This window comes from Dysidea avara, chromosome 1 (assembly GCF_963678975.1).
Source record: "Dysidea avara chromosome 1, odDysAvar1.4, whole genome shotgun sequence".
Taxonomy (NCBI): domain Eukaryota; kingdom Metazoa; phylum Porifera; class Demospongiae; order Dictyoceratida; family Dysideidae; genus Dysidea; species Dysidea avara.
The window spans coordinates 15,753,378-15,776,290 of record NC_089272.1 but is presented as its reverse complement, the minus strand read 5'-3'; the positions used below and the strand labels follow the sequence as shown (position 1 = coordinate 15,776,290).

The following is a 22,913-nucleotide window of genomic DNA, read 5'->3' as shown; positions in this document are numbered from 1 at the left end:
ACACTGGTGAAAATACTTATCTAAAATGGCGGGAAACTCTATAGGGATTACCTTGGCCACTAGCTTCTCGTAAAGGCTGTGAATTGCTCCATTTTTGCTAAAAATTCCATACATGTAGCTGCTAAGGCTGGTGAGTAACAAAGCTGAAAATTATCATACAGTACGATAGTAACTGTATAGTAGGGACCACAAAAGAGTAGGCATGGCCCATGAAATAATATCACCCAAAAACCAGCCTAAATTTTCCTTATTAAAATACGTTTTTCTCTGAATCAACAATGCACCCATAAGGGTGATTTTCCAAAATCCAGTCACATATGTATAAACAGAATACATTGGTCATTGGTAGGTATTAAGTTTATTATAAAGTCTTAATAGTAACACAATATCCAATCTCACAATGACTCCACTATGCACCCATATAAGGTACCCAGATGGAGACCACTGCCTCAAACCTTTGTATTTTAAAACCTCAGCTTTGTAGTGGCAGATCTAGGAATTTTCAGGGGGTTTCAGGTTCAGGAAGTTTTCAATAACTGTGATCCCACTTAGCTATAGTCCAGCTGGGGTTGTTAACTCAGTCTTATACCTCAGTGGCCTATAGCTACATAGATCTATAGTGAATCATATAAATCACTCCAAAACAGTTGAACTAGGCTTTCACAAAACAGTTTGATAATTATTTTTAGAGGTGCTTAACATGCGTCAATGCCGTAATGTTATTCTTAGTGATTTCAAAGGCAGAAGTATGAAGTTTGGCCAGTAGAAAAGTTCCCAATGTGATAAACTATGCATAACTGTTGGTGATTCTAACACTCACACGAATCGTGCATAAAATAGGGGCGCGCACACTTTTTCAGAGGGGGTTTCAGCTGAAACCATTGCAACCCCCCTCTATCTGCCACTGCTTTGCATCAGTTTTTAAGTTCATAAAGATCCTTGTGCTAGGTTTCTAACCTACACTATAAGTGTACATAATATATGAGCTGTGACATTTGTTATCTTTGAATAGGATCTGGATTTGGATCTGGATTCGGATCTGGAGATTCAGCAATTACACCTTCAACAACTATAACACCAACTACAATAGTTATACCTCAAATTACAACACTGGTTGCATCATCTACACCAGCTACAACAAAGGTACCATCATCTACACAAGTTACAACTCTCACCGCAGTATTTTCTACTGGTACTATTTCACCTTCACCAACTCCCATTGGTATGCCAATCATAATTACAGAACATAAACATGCTTAATTAGAGGAAATTGTATTTGTGTTACCCATTCACTGCAAGCAATAGTTATAACGCACCCATGAGAATTGTTTATAAATTGCCAGCAGTTTTTGAACTTCCCACACATATGTGATCGGATTTAGCAAAATCAACCATATGGGTGCAAAAGCCAAAAGTGAGATAACACCAGCATGAAGTTGCTGCACTATCAGGCTAACAATTTCCATATCAAACTTGCCTTCAACTTGTAGGATCTGCTTTTGGTGGACTGTTCTCTGGCGGCTTGTATAACCACACCAGACATCTGTACAGGTCTGTGAACAACAGGGAAGTGCTTTGGGGGTTCATAAGCTCTAGACAGATGAGCAGGAAGCTGAATGTGGGATGTATGTCTGTTTTGTGAAATTTCAGTTTATTTCCTGCCACTGACAAGCTATTTTGTGGTCTGGTGTCTTAAATTACCATTCTCGTCCATTTTCTAGTCTATCTCTTGCCCACCCCACCCCACCACCCCCACCCTCCACCCCTTTTTGAGGACTCATGATACAGCAACACTTGTGAAAAAATTTATCTAAAATGGCGGGAAACTCTATAGGGATTACCTTGGCCACTAGCTTCTCTCAAGGTTGTGAATTGCTCCATCTTTGCTAAAAATTCCATATGTGTAGCTGCCAAGGCTGGTGAGTAACAAAGCTTTAAATTATTAAAATGCGTTTTTCTCTGAACCCACAAGAGTGATTTTCAAAAATCCAGTCACATATGTATAAACAGCATGCATTGGTCATTGGTAGGTATTAAGTTTATTATAGAATCTTAATAGTGACACAATATCCAATCTCACAATGACTCCACTATGCACCTATATAAGGCACCCAGATGGAGACCACTCCCTCAAACCTTTGTATTTTAAAACCTCAGCTTTGCATCAGTTTTTAAATTCATAAAGATTCTTGTGTTAGGTTTCTAACCTACACTATAAGTATACATATATGAGCTGTGACGTTTTGTTATCTTTTGAATAGGATCTGGATTTGGGTCTGGATTCGGATCAATTACGATTACACCTTCACCAACTCCCATTGGTAAGTCAATTATAATTACAGTACGTCAACATGCTTAATTAGAAGAAACTGTATATGTGTTACCCATTTACTGTAAGTAATAGTTATAACACACCCATGAAATTTGTTTATAAATTGCCAGCAATTTTTAAACTTCCCACACATTGGTCATTGGTAGGTATTAAGTTTATCATCGAGTCTTAATAGTGTCTTGTTTAGCAACTTATTATTATTAATTATTACTAGGACCGTGTCACATACAACCTAGTGCATACACCAACACCAACGTGACAGCCTCCTGGTGAGGCTATTAGGTGGTGAAGGCACGATCCCCAAATCATCTCAATATGTCATAGTAGTGACAGATACAACACAATAGTGGCATCGTAACTAAAGGCCACCAGTAGCTATGTGCCAGTACATCATTGGTGTGGTAATGGCACAGTGATGCAGTTTTGTACACAGTATATGTAATTATGTATACAAAACATACAGGAGAGAACTATACATTGTTGCAGTATTGTATGCTGCAATACATTATAGGCAACATCAACAGGTAAAAATTATTAGCCAATATACAGTACAGTATCAACATCAACTAGACTGAGCTAAATAAGGTTCATCAGTGGTGTAGCAATGACACAGTGACAGGTGACACACTATAATTATGCATACACAACTTGCAGGAGATAGCTACACAATACTGTAGGAGTATGCAAGCCAGATGAACCAGATAAAGGAAGACAACCAAGCCAGGTGAAGGCAAAAAGATTAAGCATGTATTGAAATGCCTGACAGTGGCTGACACCAACACAAAGGAAGTTTGCCATGCCAGCTGCACAAGACAAGATTGTTTACTTGTATTTTATATGTAACTGTATTGTAAAGAGCATAGCATCATTGGCATGTGTTTTAATGTTTTCTTGTATTGTTAATTAATTACATATTTTATGTGACTGGCAGCTGGCATGGAGACTTGAGAGTTACAAACATAAAAACTTACTTGTAATCTTCTTGTTTACGTGTAAAGTGGCCTCTGGCTCCCCTGCAGTCACTCCACGGACATTTGCTATTCTTCTCCTTCGTGCAATCTGTAATTAAACAAGGGTGTGGTACTGGACATTATATAGAATTACACATATGGCCAAGTCATCAGCACGAACAGGCACAACGATTATACATTTGTGCCTTCGTTCACAGGCAAATCGATCCCCGGTTACTTTATGTCTCTAGGCCTCGTAGTTTTCTCAAACATTAATTATTAATTATTTATTTATTAATATTTTTATTTATGATGCAACTTTAACCGCGTTTCGTATTATTCTTAGTACTTGGTTGTGTAGTTATGTACAATAATGTGTATGGTGTGTTGTATATAATTGTTTACAAACTGTCACAATCAATTTTGTTGTTTCAGTAAATTGTAAACCAGAAATGGAAACATGCTTATCTGAGGTATGTGCGCATATCATAATACAAGTGTGTTTAGATCTCAAGTACATTAGAAAATTACTTGTACTGTTGTTTTCTTACAATGCTGCAATTACTGACTTCTAAAATTCATCATGCTTAGTTAACACATGACTACTAGACAATATATACTTCAAGATTGTTCATGCACACAAAAAAGTGTCAGTGTCAGTTAATCATGATAAATAGAATAGTTGCTAAATGCTACATAATTCATCTACAAATGCATATCCACTCTTACACTTGTGGACATTTTTTTGTGTGGAATTAAATGTAGTTTTTACTACTCTATTAAAGCATCCATCTTTTGTGTTTCATAATACATTGTTAGCCTTGTTCTTTCATGCAAAGCGACTTCAAGGTTAGTTTATGCCACAGTTGTTAGACAATTATTATTGTGGAAATATACAATAGGAATAAAACAATCATTCCAGCATAAATTTCAGTACCTGAGGAGGTGCATAGGTGTAGGCAATGTAAACAAGTATAAGAAAAATAGGAATTTTAAACTAGAGTAGGGACAATGTAGTACCACTGCAATAAAAATCCTGAAAAAAGCTGGATTGGAGTGGTATGTAATGTCCAGATACAGTAAAACAATTAGAAGTTAATATCTCTACTGCACTACAAAGATTCTACAATCAAAATGCACGGCAGTGATATTCACTTATAGTTGTTTTACAGTATCTAGACATTATGTACTACTCTGATCCAGTTTTTAGTACTTTTATTGCAGTGGTACTACATTATCCCTTCTCAAAATTCCTAATTTTTTTCATATAGGTACTCCTTTGTGAAGTTTTGGTCAAATCATGACCACTATTAAAAAGCTACTTACCATCACATATTATGTATTATGATTATAATATTAATCGTATTTACGCAAGGGGTCAGCAATGAAGCGTAAATCTCGTAGGCCATTGAAGAGAATCTGTAAATCTTAAATCTCAAAATTAGTCCAAATTTCTGTAAATTTCTGATTATTTACATATGCTAACAGCATGACAAAATCATTTAGCTTTTTGACAAGGTTTTCAGCATAAATTTAACCATTACTATAAATCTCTGTTTAAATCTTAAAACTTGTAAATCCAGTAAATCAAATTTTTTGTTCGTTGCAAACCCCTTGTATTCATGAGTGAGATCATGATCTGCAACAATCATGAATCTAACAATTATATTCATAAAAGCACAAGGGCTGTCCACTTACATTCCAGCTGCACCTACAATTATACTGATAAACACCAATGGCACTAAAATCTGGCATAGTTGCCAAAGGACTAATTCACTTACATGCAGCTACGCCAAACTAACGCACAACAATAATCTACTTTCATACATATGCTTGGTGCATACCATTCCACATTTCCTGGTAGCAGGAAAAATCTTGTCTACAATGGAGAACAGGTCACTGAAGTATCTGCACACATATTCCAGTTGGTGCAATAACATAGTGAAATGTACATGCCCGAAGATCAAAGCCATACTATGCTATGGCCGCTATAGTATAATTATGGAAGGATTTGAGTAAGACAATAGTGCACGTATTGTATGGCTATCAATATGCCAAAGATTTCTTCTTAAATGGATTCGAAGTGTTTTGTGAAAGAAGTAGGATCTTAGGTGTAGCCACTTCTGTGCTATGCTTGACTGAATGCATCAAGTAGGCATGCAGGCAATAGAAAATTCCATTGAATATTATTTTTATAATTCTGTAACAACCTAATGAAAACATTTCAAGTCTATCTGAAGGCACTTTTGCGCTAGATTTAACCCAACCAATACTGTCATGTCATCATGAGGGAAATTAAGGCAGGTTTTTGGGTGATATTTTATCACTGGCCACACCTGCACCCTTTGTTGGCTTCATTAAATCCTAAACAAAATTGCCATCAAGAAACTACTCTTCACTCTCCCTCCCACCCAAATGCACACTATAAAAAATGTTGATACTATACCAAGAGTTTATCGTGTGGGAGGCAGAGTATCGAACTTTGCTATACCCAGTGAAAATGAGCCGGTAAAGTATTCTGGATATCACATTAAGTTTGCATAAACTCACCGGTTGTTGATTACATGTATTGGGGATGACTTTGAGCCTGCCCGCATGTGTCCACTTGAAGCTTCATGATGGATGAAACTCATTCAAGATGAGTGTCCTTTGCTGGTGAACTTTGTTTTTCTCCAGTCCAGGATATCTCAGATAACTCTATGGAAGTGATAATGTACTGTGATGCTGCACCCACCATTTGGCTATACATCATGAATCCAAGTACCAATTGCAGAATTTGAATATGAAGTACAAAGAAATGGGTGGGTGGGCGGGCGGGCAGGCAGGCAGGCAAGCAGTCAGTCAGTCAGTCAATCAGTCAGTCAGTATAGAATTCCATTGGATATATATATATATATATTTGTAATTTTGTAGCAACCTATTTGAAGCATATCAGGTTGTACTGAAGACATTTTTGGGCTAGGTTATGATAATTAACCAATACTGCCAAAGCACCATATAGGAATTGTTAGGCTGGTTTAGGGTGATAATTTTGGCCAGAAAATTCCAAAACTTCATGACCCATGATCCCTAATGTACTGTATGATTCTTGATTTTTTTGCATGTACACTCTGCAATGATCAAAATTGACTTTACATTTTGTTGCAATATAACTGTGTAGTACATACATGTATTGATGTGTCTCAAATCTTTGAAGTGTTATGTGTGATACATTCTCATTCTTTCTAATAGTTTTACCCATTTGGGTTTGACAGAAGTGATGATATTGTAGGACCAACTCTTGATGGCTCTTCACCACCAGTTGACCTGACAGAAAGCTTTATCTTTTTTGACCGAACTTTCAGAAGATTATTTGTAAGTGAATCATGATAATTATAATGACTTATGCAGCTGTGTGTACTAGCATACAATGGGGTTTCATATCTTTTATTTGAATCAATAGTTTTTTGTAATTTTCTATAGAAAAGAGATTCTCTATCTTAACATAGCTAATCACCTATTTTCATATATAGATCAAGACTCACGGTAGTGAGTCACGTGGCCAAGGAAAGTAGGATGCACAACTACCATGAGTTATTTACATGAACGACTAACTCTAATAGAATGCACACCTAAAACCTATCTTTAAAACTATTCTTTTGTAAAAAAAACAAAACAAAAAAAAACTTTGCGATACAACAAAACCTTTGGTATATTGTTATAGTAAGCAATCCCTGTTATATTTTAGTAACACCACATGAAATTTTGCTGAATACTCCATATTCTTCTCCTTCTCCTTCGCATACTCGTTAGCACGAGCCTCCTCATATCTAGACTGTGATAGTTTCACAACCTTGGATTTACTACGTATCACAAGTTCTTTGGCTAGTTAAGTTCCTTCAGTACAAATCTTGGAACTCCACCTCTCTTGCGAGAGCCACCATAAGAGATTTTCTCAAAGTTTGACTTGCGCTTCATGGGACAATCTTTGATATGTAATCAAACGTTTGGAGTAGTTTCGCTTGATTATGACCTGCCGTTTTTCTGGGAAGTGGTGAGTTGATTTCCATAAGTGCGCTCATAGGATAATAACATTGCCTATGCTAATTGCTGATTATTTTTGTGGTCTTTTAGAACCCTATCTTAAATTTAAGACACCTCTAATTACAGTAGCATTTACAGTCAGTGATGATCTCAGTGCAAATTCAGCCATAAACATCAATGCTAGGTGAACATGATCAGCGTGCATTATGGTGAACTCAGTGAACTTGTTATCCTGTGCTATTCTTGTAAGTGTTTGTTCATGGGTCTGAAGTAGCCATGTAGCCACAATACACTTTTTTGTGCATTTCAAGGGATAATCCAGTATAATAAGAAGTTTGGGGCACATTCTCACCTGCTGGGGAAATGGCCTTATCCAATCTGTTCACTGATGGTTTTAATAGTGCCTAGAAGCCATACCTTATTGAGGTTGCAACACCGACAAGTACCTGCCTACTTGGTTTTGCCACTTCATGTCCCTGGCTGTGATGCAATACACACAATAACTGTTGAAGCTGTTGTGGTAACCAAAGGTGCCTTGTATGAAACTATTAGCTTTATGTATTAATTATTTTCTTGTTCAGTGACAAAAATGTGTGATATCCTAAAACAAAAATAGCCTTGGGGCTGTAAAAAAAGGATGCTGAATAATTCTAATCGAAGGAAAATACGTAGAAGGCACAAATTGTAACAGAATGGCTCTATTTATACTCCTACAACATTCTAAGACCAGCAAAATGCTGAGGTATAAAAATCAAATGAACAATCAACAACGTTCAGTTCTTGGATGGCTTCTGGGCCTGTTCAATCTTGCTCTTTCACAAATGTGTCCGCTTTCTATGATCATGTAATACTGCAAAAAGATGCGTTTCATGATGTTTCTATACTGCAATTTAAATAAAATTTTCAGAAAATGTATACGTTATCACAAAAATTGTCATAATTCATGTACATTCCTGAATGGGAATTCGACTCATTACTTTATAAAAATTACCTAAATATAAATTAATTGTAACAATTCCTTAAAAAATTCCATTTAAATTACCTTTAAACCAGGAATTTTGCACATTCCTGACAATGTATTTCTGGAAATCTCAAGGAAATTTCAAACACATGAAACCCCAGTAAACACAGTTTTTTTTTGCACAATGTATAGTGTTTATAATCAGTAGCTACTATACATAGTTATTGTTGATTATTACATTATGCAGGTCAACAACAATGGAATAATTAGTTTTGGAAATAGGTTTAGTCAGTTTGATCCTAGCAGATTTCCTAGAAATTCTACAGATGCATTGATTGCTCCATACTGGGCTGATGCAGACACCAGAACAAATGGGAGTGGAACTGTGTTTTTTCGAGAGACCACCAATCTTACTTTACTTCAAAGAGCTTCAAGAGAAATACAGGATGGGTTGTCAGTATCATTTTCCCCGTCCCACTTATTTATAGCTACATGGAATTCTATTGGTTACTATAACAGAAGAACTGATAGGGTAATTGTACATGTATAATTATATGTAATGTATTTGTGTTGTTATTGTTGCTGAATAGAATAATGGAGTCTGCAAAACTGAAAGGCTAATGTGCTTGCTTGAAACACTTTTGTTTTCTTGTATTTATTTACCAGCTGCTAAATGTTCAAAATTAGGCTTAAGGCAATTCATGCTTAAGATGGCTTATTATCTGGTGCATCCATTTAATGAACTGTACTTGGAGTGGACTACTAGACTCAATATTATTTTCTTTCCTTTTTACAGCTAGATTAAGAAATCAATACAGAACTTGCTCATATTTTGCAGAAACCACTTGAAAACCTCTGTGTGGTTCATTATTGAAAATAATTTACTTACTGCTTGCATGACCATTCCACTATAGTTTAAGCTATGTTCCACCTGTTACATAGCATCATAAATGAAGAACGGTATGAGATCTGCAATTAATTCATTCACATGATGGAAATAAAAGCACTAAAGCCATCATGCATTACCATGAATCAATGACTATGTGGTAGTGGAGAAAGAAATAGGATCCACTCAAAAACAGCCAAGCTGTAAAAAAAGAGTGCAGCCCTCAATAGCCTGTGTGAAAAAAGTTGTGAAATCAAAGGTGGTGGCCAAGAAATGGCTGCAATGATCTTAATGCTAATAAATTTTAACAATGCACACAGCCATTATTAATTTTTTTTAGCATTAAGATCATTGCAGCCATTTCTTGGCCACCACCTTTGATTTCACAACTTTTTTCACCCAGGCTATTGAGGGCTGCACTCTTTTTTACAGCTTGGCTGTTTTTGAATGGATTTCACTTCTTTTTGTATTTTCAAAAACAAAATCCTGCACCTTTTTACTGGGATGTGATTTCCAGGCTGTTGTATCACAAGTTTTGCTAGCATAATAGCACTTATTATGATAATTGTGATGATGCTGATTGGCGTGAGTTGGTCATATTAGTCTGCTTGCAGACCGCCTGGGGGCAAAACTAAGTTAATACTACAAATATACTACTGATCGATACGAAAATGGCTCTGATTTGATGAAATAGCTACTAGATTGAGCCTCAAAGTGTTGCAACAATAGTATGGTGCTAATGCTCTAATAGAGCGCACATTTTTGCTTTTGCTGAAAACATCTAATAGAATGTTCTAGAGCAATCTAGATTTTCTATTGGTAGATCAGTTTTATTTATTAAGCTAGAAATTTCATTTATAAGGTAGAAATTAAGTGAAGTGCATCAGCCGAGATAGCAGTGGTTCAGTGGTTAAGGATGTGGGCATTAGGTAAGAAGGTCCTTGGTTCGAACTCTGGTCATGATGAGTTCATTTTTTTTGACATTTTTATGCACCTTTTTTGCCCCCCAGTGACTGCTCTATTAGAGTATCTCGATCCTGCGATTTTATACTTGCTCGATTTTTGCTTTATAACTTTGTAGCTGTAAGTCTGTTGCTGTTCTAACCACCAAAAGGCATTCCTACGATGATCAGCCTACGTATGTACACTCGAATTTTCAAGTTATTCCTCTACTTGGTTTACCCTGTAGCCGTGACAAAAGTTTCATCTTTTTTTATGTGAGTAAATGCTCATAACTCCTTGGGTATTTATCAGATTCATAGCAAACTTGGTATGTGAGTGTACCTTTATACGCTCTTTATTTGTGCCAAATATTGATACAATGTAGTTACAAGTTTGCGTTTTATACCAATTTTTGCAAAGTGTGCAAAAGAAATCGAAGCCCCCGTAGCCCCCTTATGGCGAAGAAAAAAAACGAAGAAATTAAAATGAAACTTTGGCCACTCATATCTCAGAAACGGCTAGGGAGATTTCCTTCAAATTTGGTATGTGGCGTGGCCTACCTGGTGGGCACCTCTGTAGTGAGACTAGTGCCAATTTGATACGGGATCATGGAGCTAAAAAGGTGTGAAAATCGTGTTTTCTTTCTTCCTGTAAATATACTCACGGTGTGGCGTGCCGGCTTCTTGGGGCCGCACAACACACTGCTATGTGTCTTGATACAAAGTAGGACAAAGTTTAGTCCATGATGCATGCATTTTAGCTGCTGCAGTTGGTAAAAAGGGACATCTTGGGACAAAGCGATATTCAATAGACAAGCCCATAGCCTTATCTTCCATAGTTGAGTTATGCTTGGCTGGAGTCATCATTTAGTCAGGTAGTTTATTAGTGGTGGAAAATTCAGTTAATAGATTTTTATATATATAAAAGAAACTTGTTGAAAAGGTTGGGTCACTCTGAAGGTATTTATGGGCTTGGCTATGCCTAAGCAATACTGCCAAGTTGTTGTGAAGAAATAATGAGGGTGGTGTTGGGTGATACTGTATGTGTGGGCAAGAAAGCCCCAGCCTTTATTTTATGATCCTTACTATACTGTAGTACTGTATGATTACCTTGTAGATTTAGGTCACTTTTGTATGATATTTTATTATTTCATGTACATATTCATACCTACGTGCATGTGAATGACAAACAAGTATAAGAGAGACCTATTCATACAGCATATTGCATAAACTGTACACCCTGTACACAACATACAGTGGTTAATAATTTTTGGTACATGATTGTGCCAGTGAATTTACATTTCAAAAAATGTTTGTGCTTATTTGCATGTAGAGGAACACATTTCAATGTGTGCTTGCAACTGATGGAGTACGGTCTTTTATAATCTTCCTGTATGCTGATGGACTAATACAATGGACTACTAGTGAAGTTTCTGGTGGAGTAAATGGACTTGGTGGGAATGCAGCAACTGCTGGATATGATGCTGGTGATATAGTCAACTTCTTAAACATCCCGGGATCAGGGACTTCAGAGATCATTAATATTACTCGAACAAGCAATGTGGGTAATCCTGGAATGTGGATATTTTCTACTACCATACAAGGTGTGCAATGCTTCTATAATATGTATGTGAATGCTGATAATATTGTATGCAAATCATGTAAAATTTTAGCCTTTTATTTTTATTTGGCACTGGTTATAACTTTTAGAATATAAATAATAATGTTAAGTGCCATGGCCACAGTTTATTCAAATCAGTTCAGAGTGTGGGCAGATGGGATGGCATTATTAAGTAGTCTTACTAGTGTAAAAATAGTTTTGAAAAATTAAAATATGGGAATATAGATTGCTGAAAAAAGTAAAGAAACAAAAGTCAAACAAGCCAGCATGTTGAACACCGAGAGATCTCTATTTGGACTCAATGAATATGGTAGAAACTAAGGAAAAAAACAATAGTTTATCCATAAATAAGGGGCAGAAAAGTACTGAGAATGCTTCTATATAATATAGAGACTTCGGTGTGTTTAACATGCTGGCTTGTTTGACTCTTGTTTCTTTACTTTACTCAGCAGTCTCTATTCCCATGTTTTAGTTTTTAAAATTATTTTACAATAGTTTGTTTACTTTTTATAAATCCATTTCAGGGGCGGATCCAGACTATTAAAAAGGGGGGTTCCATTTTGGAATTGCAACTTCAGCCTAGCTGTAATTGAAGACCAAAAAAAAAAAAAGTCATCACCTGCTGACAACAGCTGCCCCTCACCATAGATACCCTTACCAACTATATTTCCTTATCTATATCTAGATACATAACTTGCTACACTGCTCCTCAAAAGACTACTGTGACTGCTCTATTAGAGTAACTCAAGTAAGAGAGGCTCTTTCAAAAGGGGGGTTCCATGGAACCCTTGGAACCCCCCCCCTAGATCCGCCCATGCATTTATAGATAGGTAACATGACAATAAGAGGTGCTGGTGGGGCTTGGTATGACACATGTATATCAAGTCAGCCATCATGTACAGTAGCTGTTAAGTAGTCAGCTAATATCTAATCCAAAACAGCCAAGCTGTAAAAAAAGGTGCGGCTCCCAAAAAGGCCATGGTGAAAAAAGATGTGAAATCCAAGGTGGCGGCCAAGAAATGGCTGTGATGGTAGGTTAATGGTTACATTTTAATAACAACAATTCAGGTGAATTTGGTGCCAAGACCAAGTGGCACAAAATTCACCTGAATTGTTGTTATTAAAATGTAACCATTAACCTACCATCGCAGCCATTTCTTGGCCGCCACCTTGGATTTCACATCTTTTTTCCCCATGGCCTTTTTGGGGGCCGCACCTTTTTTTACAGCTTGGCTGTTTTGGATTAGATATCACTTCTTTTTGTATTTGTATACTGCAAAGCCGGCATATGGCTGGCTTTGGGGCTTTTTTAACCCATGTGTTTTTTTCTTTACTACAGGAAGAAGAAAAGAACTTAAAGAAGAATTTTAGTACTTCTATTATTTTTGATTTTATTAGTAATTATACAAATTATATACATATATTTATTACATGCCCATTATTCCCCACAGGATATTTTTTTGCAGCTGATCTCTCTACTGGGTGACTTGAAATGTAGCTGAACTATATACAGGATGGTTTCTTTGTAGCTGAACTCTCTACAAAGTAACCTCTTCTAGCTGGTCTCTCTACAGGGTATTTTGTTTCTAGCTGAACTATCTACAGGTGATTTGTTTGCAGCTAAACTCTCTACATGGTGGTGTCTTTGTAGCCGAACTCTCTACATGATGGTTTCTTTGTAGCTGAACTCTCTATAAGGTGACTTCGTCTAGCTGAACTCTCTACAGGGTGATTTTTTGTAGCTGAACTCTCTGCAGGGTGATTTGTTTGCAGCTGAACTCTCTACATGATGGTTTCTTTGTAGCTGAACTCTCTACAAGGTGACTTCGTCCAGCTGATCTCTCTACGGGGTGATTTGTTTCTAGCTGAACTCTCTACAGGTGATTTGTTTGCAGCTAAACTCTCTACATGTTGGTTTCTTTGTAGCTGAACTCCCTACATGATGGTTTCTTTGTAGCTGAACTCTCTACAAGGTAACTTCTTCTCTACAGGGTGATTTGTTGTAGTTGAATTCTCTACAAGGTGGTTTGTATGAGGCTGAACTCTCTACATGGCGGTTTCTTTGTAGCTGAACTCTCTACAGAGTGATTTGTTTGCAGCTGAACTCTCTACATGATGGTTTCTTTGTAACTGAACACTCTACAAGGTGACTTCTTCTAGCTGATCTTTCTACAGGGTGAATTGTTGTAGCTGAACTATCTACAAGGTAACTTCTTCTAGCTGATCTCTATACAGGGTAATTTGTTTGTAGTTGAATTCTGTGCAGGTGGTTTCTTTGTAGCTGAACTCTGTACAAGATGGTTTCTTTGTAGCTGAACTCTTTACAAGGTGACTTCTTCTAGCTGAACTCTCTACGGGGTAATTTCTTTGTAGCTGAACTCTCTATATGATGGTTTCTTTGTAACTGAACTCTCTACAAGGTGACTTCTTCTAGCTGATCTTTCTACTGGGTGATTTGTTTGCAGCTGAACTCTCTACATGGTGGTTTCTTTGTTGCTGAACTCTCTACAAGGTGAATTCTTCTACCTGATCTCTCTACAGGGTGATTTGTATGTAACTGAACTCTGTACAAGTGCGTTTTTGTGGGTGATCTCACTGCAGGTTGCAATTGATTTGTTTGTAGCTGAACTCACTAAAGGGTGATTTTGCTTGTAGCTGAACTCCTTGCATTGTATCTAGTTTCTAGCTGATCTCTCTACAGGGTGATTTGTTTGTAGCTGATCTCTCTACAAGTTGATTTGTGTGTAGCTGATCTATCTGCAGGTTGATTAATTTGCAGCCGATCTCTCTACAAGGTAATTTGTTTGTAGCTGAACTGTCTATAAAGTGATTTATTTGTAGCTGATCTCTCTGCAGGTTGATTTGTTTTAGCTGAACTCTCTACAGGGCAATTTACTTGTGTAGCTGAACTCCTTACATTGTGTCTAGTTTCTAGCTGATCTCTTTACAGGGTGATTTGTTTGTAGCTGATCTCTCTACAAGTTGATTTGTGTGTAGCTGATCTTTCTACTGGTTGATTTGTTTGTAGCCAATCTCTCTACAGGGTAATTTGTTTGTAGCTGAACTCTGTACAAGGTGCTTTTTTGTAGGTGATCTCACTGCAGGTTGATTTGTTTGTAGCTGAACTCACTAAAGGGTGATTTGCTTGTAGCTGAACTCCTTACATTGTGTCTAGTTTCTAGCTGATCTCTCTACAGGGTGATTTGTTTGTAGCTGAACTCTCTATAAGGTGATTTGTTTGCAGCTGAACTCTCTACATGGTGGTTTCTTTGTTGCTGAACTCTCTACAGGGTGTTTTGCTTGTAGCTGATCTCTCTACAGGGCAATTTGTTTATAGCTGATCTCTCTACAGGGTGATTTTTTTGTAGCTGACCTCTCTTCAGGGTGATTTGTTTCTAGCTGATCTCTCTACAGGGTGATTTTTGTAGCTGACCTCTCTTCAGGGTGATTTGTTTCTAGCTGATTGCTCTACAGGTTGATTTGTTTGTAGATGAACTCTCTACAGAGTAATTTACTTGTAGCTGAACTCCTTACTTTGTGTCTAGTTTGTAGCTGATCTCTCTACAGGGTGATTTGTTTGTAGCTGAACTCCTTACATTGTGTGTAGTTTCTAGCTGATCTCTCTACAGGGTGATCTATTTGTAGCTGATCTCTCTACAAGTTGATTTGTGTGTAGCTGATCTCTCTGCAGGTTGATTTGTTTGTAGTCGATCTCTCTACAGGTAATCTGTTTGTAGCTGAACTCTCTATAAGGTGATTTGTTTGTAGCTGATCTCTCTACAGGTAATCTGTTTGTAGCTGAACTCTCTATGAGGTGATTTGTTTGTAGCTGATCTCTCTGCAGGTTGATTTGTTTTAGCTGAACTCTCTACAGGGTGATTGCTTGTAGCTGAACTCCTTACATTGTGTCTAGTTTCTAGCTGATGTTTCTACAGGGTGATTTTTTGTAGCTAAACTCTCTTCAGGGTGATTTGTTTCTAGCTGATCTCTCTACAGGTAGATTTGTGTTGATTTGTTCATTGCTGATCGCTCTAAAGGTTGATTTGTTGCAGCTGAACACCCTGCAAAGTGTTTTGTTTGTAGCTGATCACTCTAAAGGGTAATTTGTTTGTAGCTGAACTCTCTCCACAGTGACTTGTGTGTAGCTGAATTCTGTGTAACTGAATTCTCTAGAGAGTGACTTAATTGTAGCTGAATTCTCTACACAGCGCATGACTTGTTTATAGCTGAACTTTCTTCAGTGTGACTTGTAATGTTCTGAATCTCTATAGTGATATATTTGCTTAACTCTCCACATGGTGACTGTCTTCTTGCTGAACTGTCTATAAGATTAACTGTTTGCAGCTAAACTCCCTACAGAATAACTTGTGATGTAATAAAATTCTATAATGGAATAAATAAATTAGCCGAATGCTCTATTAGGGTGACTGTTCTATTAGAGTATCTCGATCTCGCATTTGCTACACGGAGTTGGCTTTGGAATCATAACTCAGTGGTTTGTAATCCGATTCTTCTGTACTACTGCAAGGACTTTCTATGAAGATTATTCCAGCTATACACCGATTTTCAGCTCATTGCTCTAAGCGGTTTGCCTAGTAGGCGTGAAAACTAATACTTTTTTATTCATAAAAATCGATCGCGTAATTGTGACACAGGTTGGGTTTTGTGTCATATCTCCGTGGTCTTTATCTCGATTCCTTTCAAACCACCAAAAGGCACTCCTACGATGGTTACTCCATCTACATAGCAATTTACAACTCATTCCATGAAGCGGTTTACCCTGTATACGTGACAACAAATCGATCTTGTTTTACGCGAATAATCGGTCATAACTCCTGAACCATTCATCGGATTTGTACCAAATTTGATGCTAGGATTCGCCTTTGGACTCCCTTTCTGTGTGCCAAATTTCAAGGCGATCGGAGTACGCGTTTGCATGTTATAGCAATTTTTGCAAGTGTGCGAAAAGACGAAGAAGAAGAAGAAAAATAAAACGAAGAAAAAAATACGAAACTTTGGCAGCTCGTATCTCGAAAATGGCTGGAGCGATTTCCTTCAAATTTGGAATGTAGACTCCCTTGGCTGGCGGGCAACTGTGTAGCAAATTTGGTTCCAATCAGATAAGTGATCACCGAGATACAAAGGTGTGAAAATGACGTTTTCGTTCTTCCTGTCAATATACTCACGGTGTGGCGCGCCGGCTTCTTGGGCCGCACGACACACTATCGTGTGTCTTGATCAAAGTTAGCAAACACCAGTGTACTATTTCCTTACTATTGAATGTACTTTGTACTATTATAGCTCTGACATATCCAACTATAGCCAGTGCATACCATGATGTGGTTAGCAATAGTATGGCTTCTGATTTCATATACACATAAACACTTGTGCTGCTATATGATCACAATAAGTCAAGTACCCAGTGGTACACTACAACATTGTTGCTCTGGTATGAACTTCATATATTGTGGTTAAATATAGGTACTAGATAAAGCACTGCCGTGAGTGCTGTACGGGAAATATAGCATGGACAAGAGTGGGTGAGAGACAAATATAGCATGAGGTGAAGCCTGGTGCTATATTTCATCTTGAGACCACTCTTTGAGTGCTATATTTCCCATACAGCATGAGTGAAGGCAGTGCTTTATCTGGTATAGAGAACTGCTAAACTTGAGATACACACAGGCACATGGAACAATTATAATGTCACAGAGTAGTGTTATCATCGGTAGAATAGGCGTTACGCCTATGTTCCACCTGTGTTGCACTGTGCTGCACCTGCTTAGTCGTTTAGTGAATCTAGTCTGTCTTCTCAACAACGATATGTTTTTGATTGCAGTACTTTAATAAGCATATTTCCGTGATATTTGTAGGACTCATCCGTTTATGTGAACAAAACTTAGTAAGAAAGTTCACTGCTGCTGACCACAAGCAACCATCATCAAACTCTTCAAGAGTGTCTATAAATTAAATCCAGTGGTTCCTCCTACTGGTTGGGCTGATAGTCAGGCTATCAGCCTACACTGGCTTGGTTGATTGGTTGTACTGGCCAAGAGTGAGTGATTACTCACTCAAAGCAGGCTATCATCCTGCAAATAGGCCTGGCAGTTCTATAACTACCTGATATAGAGCTGTGGGTCTATAAAGTGTTCTATAACTGCCCAATATAGAACACTTGTGCTTGTATGGCAAATATAGAACACTTTTTTGCTTTGAACCTCCAATGCAAAATTCTTTATGTAACGATATAGGGTTTCTAAATGAATGTGTTAACATGAATAGATTGGATACTTATTGACACATATTAACATGTTGGTTACTCTTGCAGAGACTAAGTCAGAAGATCCATGGCAAAGTGAACCTACAAGATCAGCAAAATAATTTGCTTGAGAATGGGCGTTATCATTGTTATGCATTTAGTATTACTCCTAGCTTTTGTCCTTCTCCACCACATATGTCTGGGCACACGGTAGAATCTGGAGGATGCTAGCACCCAGTCAATGATTGGGTGGTGGTTTGGTAGGTCTACAGGAGGTTCCAGCTGCAGGGGGCCTATTGAATCAGGCAAGAAGGGGTAAACTGCCTACCCAGCAGGAAAGGAACATAATGCTTAGGTGCAAAACGGGCTATTTTGTGGATTTATGTTTCATTTATACCAAAAATAGGCCAATGTAGAAAGCCACAGAAAGACAGTCAACCTATAGTGAGCTGTCTTTCCATGTTCTTTCAAGATTATTCTACAGGTATATACCAAGTGTATAATATCTAACCTATTTTGGTGACCTCATCAAAGGACCTAGGGCACAAGATCACTGAAAGTAAGGGGGTGGGGTTATATTGCTTCTTTTTGTTATGCATTTGTGGCTATCAAACAGTCAATCAAATCACAAGATTTTAGCATGGGATGATCTCAGTTTATGGTACTTACTTAACTTATGGTGTAGTTTTAAGATTAGCCTTGTACTAAGGGCATCATGGAGACACACATGTAGGTTTTTTTTTTCCTTTTCACAACTCAACATTTAAATATTCTGTACGGTGTAAAAGCTTTGACACATACTGTATACACTAAAATCACTAAAACATCAGGCTACCAGTCACGTGTGAACTATTATACTGTAACTAATAGTTAAACCCTGGTAGCTAAATCTGATGTTATGTGAAGCTCAGTCAACTGATGAGTACGCATGTAGTAAGCACCATTTTTTTATAATACATACTACCAAAGCATATAATATCCGACGAGTTTTGTTTGTGGGCCTTTTCTTTTAAGTGCACAACTATTAATGCTCAATGGTAGTAAAAATTTAAAAGTCCCTTCACAAATATCACTATACTGAATAATTATACTATCCAAATAGATGGTGAACTATTTTACCATGTGGATGTTCCTTGCGATAGCCAGGTAGCATAACCATAGTTTGTTCCTTATAAACCCTTCTATGCTTGTTTTCCCTTGGTGGTATGGCCCTATTGAACAACTGAGACAATAGGATACCCCTAAAAATTATTTTAAGGAAATCCATGATTATGCAGATAGTAGGCATACATACATTATGCGGGAATAATTTTTGGAATAATCGGTGGTAAAAAGAATCAGGAATAATTCCGGAATAATAGGGTGATCTTCCGGAATAATTACTTATAATTCACACTTTTTCGTGTAGTATCGCAGAAAAAATCGTAAAGGAACATACACAATCATTGCTGATACAAAATTGGGCAAAAAAATCGAGATACTCTAATAGAGCAGTCACTTACCCTAATAGAACAGTCAGACAGGTTTAGTTGTGACTGCTCTATTAGAGTATCTCTATCTTTAGGTATAGGTTTTATGCTTGCAAGTGGTTATATTTCCAGCTGCAGAAGAAAATCCATCTGACTTTTACAATTCCAGGAATTACTCCAGGAATATTTGGGAATAATTTTGGGAATAATAGGTGAATAAAAAGAAATTGCCAGAAAGAATAATAGGTAATTTAAAAAGCATAATGTACTCAAGCCTAGCAGATAGCAATTGTTGCTGTATTGGCCTATCAATCTTTAATGTAAGAGACTTCCATCAGTAACTCAACAGCAGTTTTGCATAGACTTAGATGGCTTCATGAACTGGATTGTGGACAAGAAAGCATTGACATGACACTGCTGATAAAGACGTACAGGCTTACATCCTTTTAACATGAATCCAAGCTTACCATTGCTCTCACCATAGTAGTGCACTGCTCTCGCTTTTGCTGTCCTGAATGAGAATATCACAATACGTTGCATACCAATACTTGGCTGCCACCTGGTGACTACTGAGGGAGATAAGTTAAAGTTAGTTAAAAAGATTATCTAGATACTTAAATCTAATCAAAAACAGCCAAGCTGTAAAAAAAGGTGCGGCCCCTAAAAAGGCCAAGGTGAAAAAGATGTGAAATCCAAGGTGGCGGCCAAGAAATGGCTATGATGGTAGGTTAATGGTAAAAATTTTAATAATGACAATTCAGGTGAATTTTGTGCCAAGACCAAGCGGCACCAAATTCACCTGAATTGTTGTTATTAAAAATTTTACCATTAACCTACCATCACAGCCATTTCTTGGCCACCACCTTGGATTTCACATCTTTTTCACCTTGGCCTTTTTAGGGGTCGCGCCTTTTCTTACAGCTTGGCTGTTTTTACTTAGATATCACTTCTTTTTGTATTTGTATACCCCAAAGCTGGCCATAGGCTGGCTTTGGGGCTTTTTTAACCTATCCTATTTCTTTACCACAGGAAGAATAAAAAGACAGAGCAGATTTTTAATACTTCAACTGTTTTTGATTTAATCAGTAATTATATAAATATATTTATTACATGTCTATTATTCCCTACTGGATAACTTGTTCGCAGCTGATCTTTCTACTAAGAGACTTGAAATGTAGCTAAACTCTCTACAGGTTGATTTGTTTGTAGCTGCACTCTCTACAGGGTGATTTGTTTGCATCTGAACTCTCTACAGGGCGATTTGTTTGTAGAAGAACTCTCTACAGGATAGTTTCTTTGTCACTGAACTCTCTACAGAGTGGGTTCTTTGTAGCTGAACTCTCTACAAGATCATTTCTTCTAGCTGATCTGTCTATAGGGTGACCTGATCTCTCTGTAGGGTGACTTTTATCTAGCTGAACACTCTACAGGGTGATTTGTTTGTAGCTGAACTCTCTACAGGGTAATTTATTTGCAGCTGAACTCTATGCAGGATGATTTGTTTGTAGCTGAACTCTCTACAGGATGGTTTCTTTGTAGCTGAACTCTCTACAAGGTGACTTGCTTCTAGCTGATCTCTCTACAGGGTGACTTGTATAGCTGAACTCTCCACAGGGTGATCTGTTCATAGCTGAACTCTCTTGGTGATTTGTTTGTAGCTGAACTCTCTACAAGGTGACTTCTACTACAGGGTGACTTGTATCTATAGCTGAACTATCTACAGGATGATGATATGTTTGTAGCTGAAATCTCTACAGGGTGAATTGTTTGTAGCTGAATTCTCTACAGGATGACTTGTTTCTACATATAGCTGATCTCTGTATAGGTTAACTAGTTTCTAGTTGAACTCTCTACAGAGTGGGTTCTTTGTTGCTGAACTCTCTACAAGGGGACTTCTTCTAGCTGACCTCTCTATAGGGTAACCTGATGTCTCTGCAGGGTGACTGTTATCTTACTGAACACTCTACAGGGTGATTTGTTTGTATCAAAACTATCTATAGGGTGACTTTTTTTATACCTGAACTTTCTACAGGGTGATTTGTTTATAGCTGAACTCTCTACAGGGTGATCTGATCTCTCTACAGGGGGTGATTTGCTTGTAACTGATATCTCTACGGGTAGATTTGTTTGTAAGTGAACTCTCTACAAGGTGATTTGTTTGTAGCTGATTTCTCTACAGGGTAATTTGTTTGTAGCTTAATTCTCTACAAGGTGATTTGTTTGTAGCTGAACTCTCTACAGGGTGATGTGTTTCTAGCTGATCTCTCTACAGGGTGATTTTTTTTTGTAGCTGAACTCTCTACAGGGTGATTTGTTTGTAGCTGATCTCTCTACAGGGTGATGTGTTTCTAGCTGATCTCTCTACAGGGTGATTATTTTTTGTAGCCGATCTCTCTACAGGGTAATTTGTTTGTAGCTGAACTCACTGCAAGGTGATTTGTTTGTAGCTGATCTCTCTACAGGGTGATTTGCTTGTAACTGAATTCCCTATATTGTGTCTAGTGTCTATATAGCTGATCTCTCTACAGGTTGATTTGTTTGTAGCTGAACTCTCTACAGGGTGATTTGTTTGTAACTGATCTCTCTACAGGGTGATTGTTTGTAGTTGGTCTCTCTACAGGGTGATTTGTTTGCAGCTGAACTCTCTACAGGGTGATTTGTTTGTAGCTGAACTCTCTACAGGGTGATTTGTTTGTAGCTGATCTCTCTAGAGGGTGATTTGTTTGTAACTGATCTCTCTACAGGGTGATTTGGTTGTAGCCGATCTCTCTATACAGGGTGATTTGGTTGTAGCTGCTCTCTCTACAGTGGGTGATTTGTTTGTAACTGAAATCTCTACAGGTTGATTTGTTTGTAGCTGAAGTCTCTACGAGGTGTTTTGTTTGTAGCCGATCTGTCTACAGGGTAATTTGTTTGTAGCTGAACTCACTGCAAGGTGATTTGTTTGTAGCTGATCTCTCTACAGGGTGATTTTTTTTTGTAGCTGGACTCTCTACAGGGTGATTGATTTGTAGCTGAACTCTCTACAGGGTGATTTGTTTGTAGCTGATCTCTCTACAGGGTGATTGTTTGTAGCTGATCTCTCTACAGTGGGTGATTTGTTTGTAACTGAAATCTCTACAGGTTGATTTGTTTGTAGCTGAAGTCTCTACACGGTGTTTTGTTTGTAGCTGATCTCTCTACACGGTAATTTGTTTGTAGCTGAACTCACTGCAAGGTGATTTGTTTGTAGCTGATCTCTCTACAGGGTGATGTGTTTGTAACTGAACTCTCTACAGGGTGATTTGTTTGTAGCTGATCTCTCTACAGGGTGATTGTTTGTAGCTGATCTCTCTACAGGGTGATTTGATTGTAGCTGATCTCTCTACAGTGGATGATTTGTTTGTAACTGAAATATCTACAGGTTGATTTGTTTGTAACTGAAGTCTCTATACGGTGTTTTGTTTGTAGCTGATCTCTAATTTGTTTGTA

The 22,913-nt window shown here is 37.6% G+C and overlaps 1 protein-coding gene across 1 annotated transcript in view; it reads left to right on the top strand.

Annotated features, from left to right (window-relative positions):
- LOC136241690 (mucin-like protein) overlaps positions 1-22,913 on the top strand; it is a 60,521-nt gene that overhangs the window by 12,758 nt on the left and 24,850 nt on the right. The window contains exons 5-10 of the mRNA XM_066032956.1: positions 1,013-1,222; positions 2,262-2,321; positions 3,718-3,755; positions 6,514-6,636; positions 8,514-8,798; positions 11,427-11,697. Of these exons, the coding sequence (XP_065889028.1) occupies positions 1,013-1,222; positions 2,262-2,321; positions 3,718-3,755; positions 6,514-6,636; positions 8,514-8,798; positions 11,427-11,697 (987 nt within the window). The remainder of the gene's footprint in view (positions 1-1,012; positions 1,223-2,261; positions 2,322-3,717; positions 3,756-6,513; positions 6,637-8,513; positions 8,799-11,426; positions 11,698-22,913) is intronic.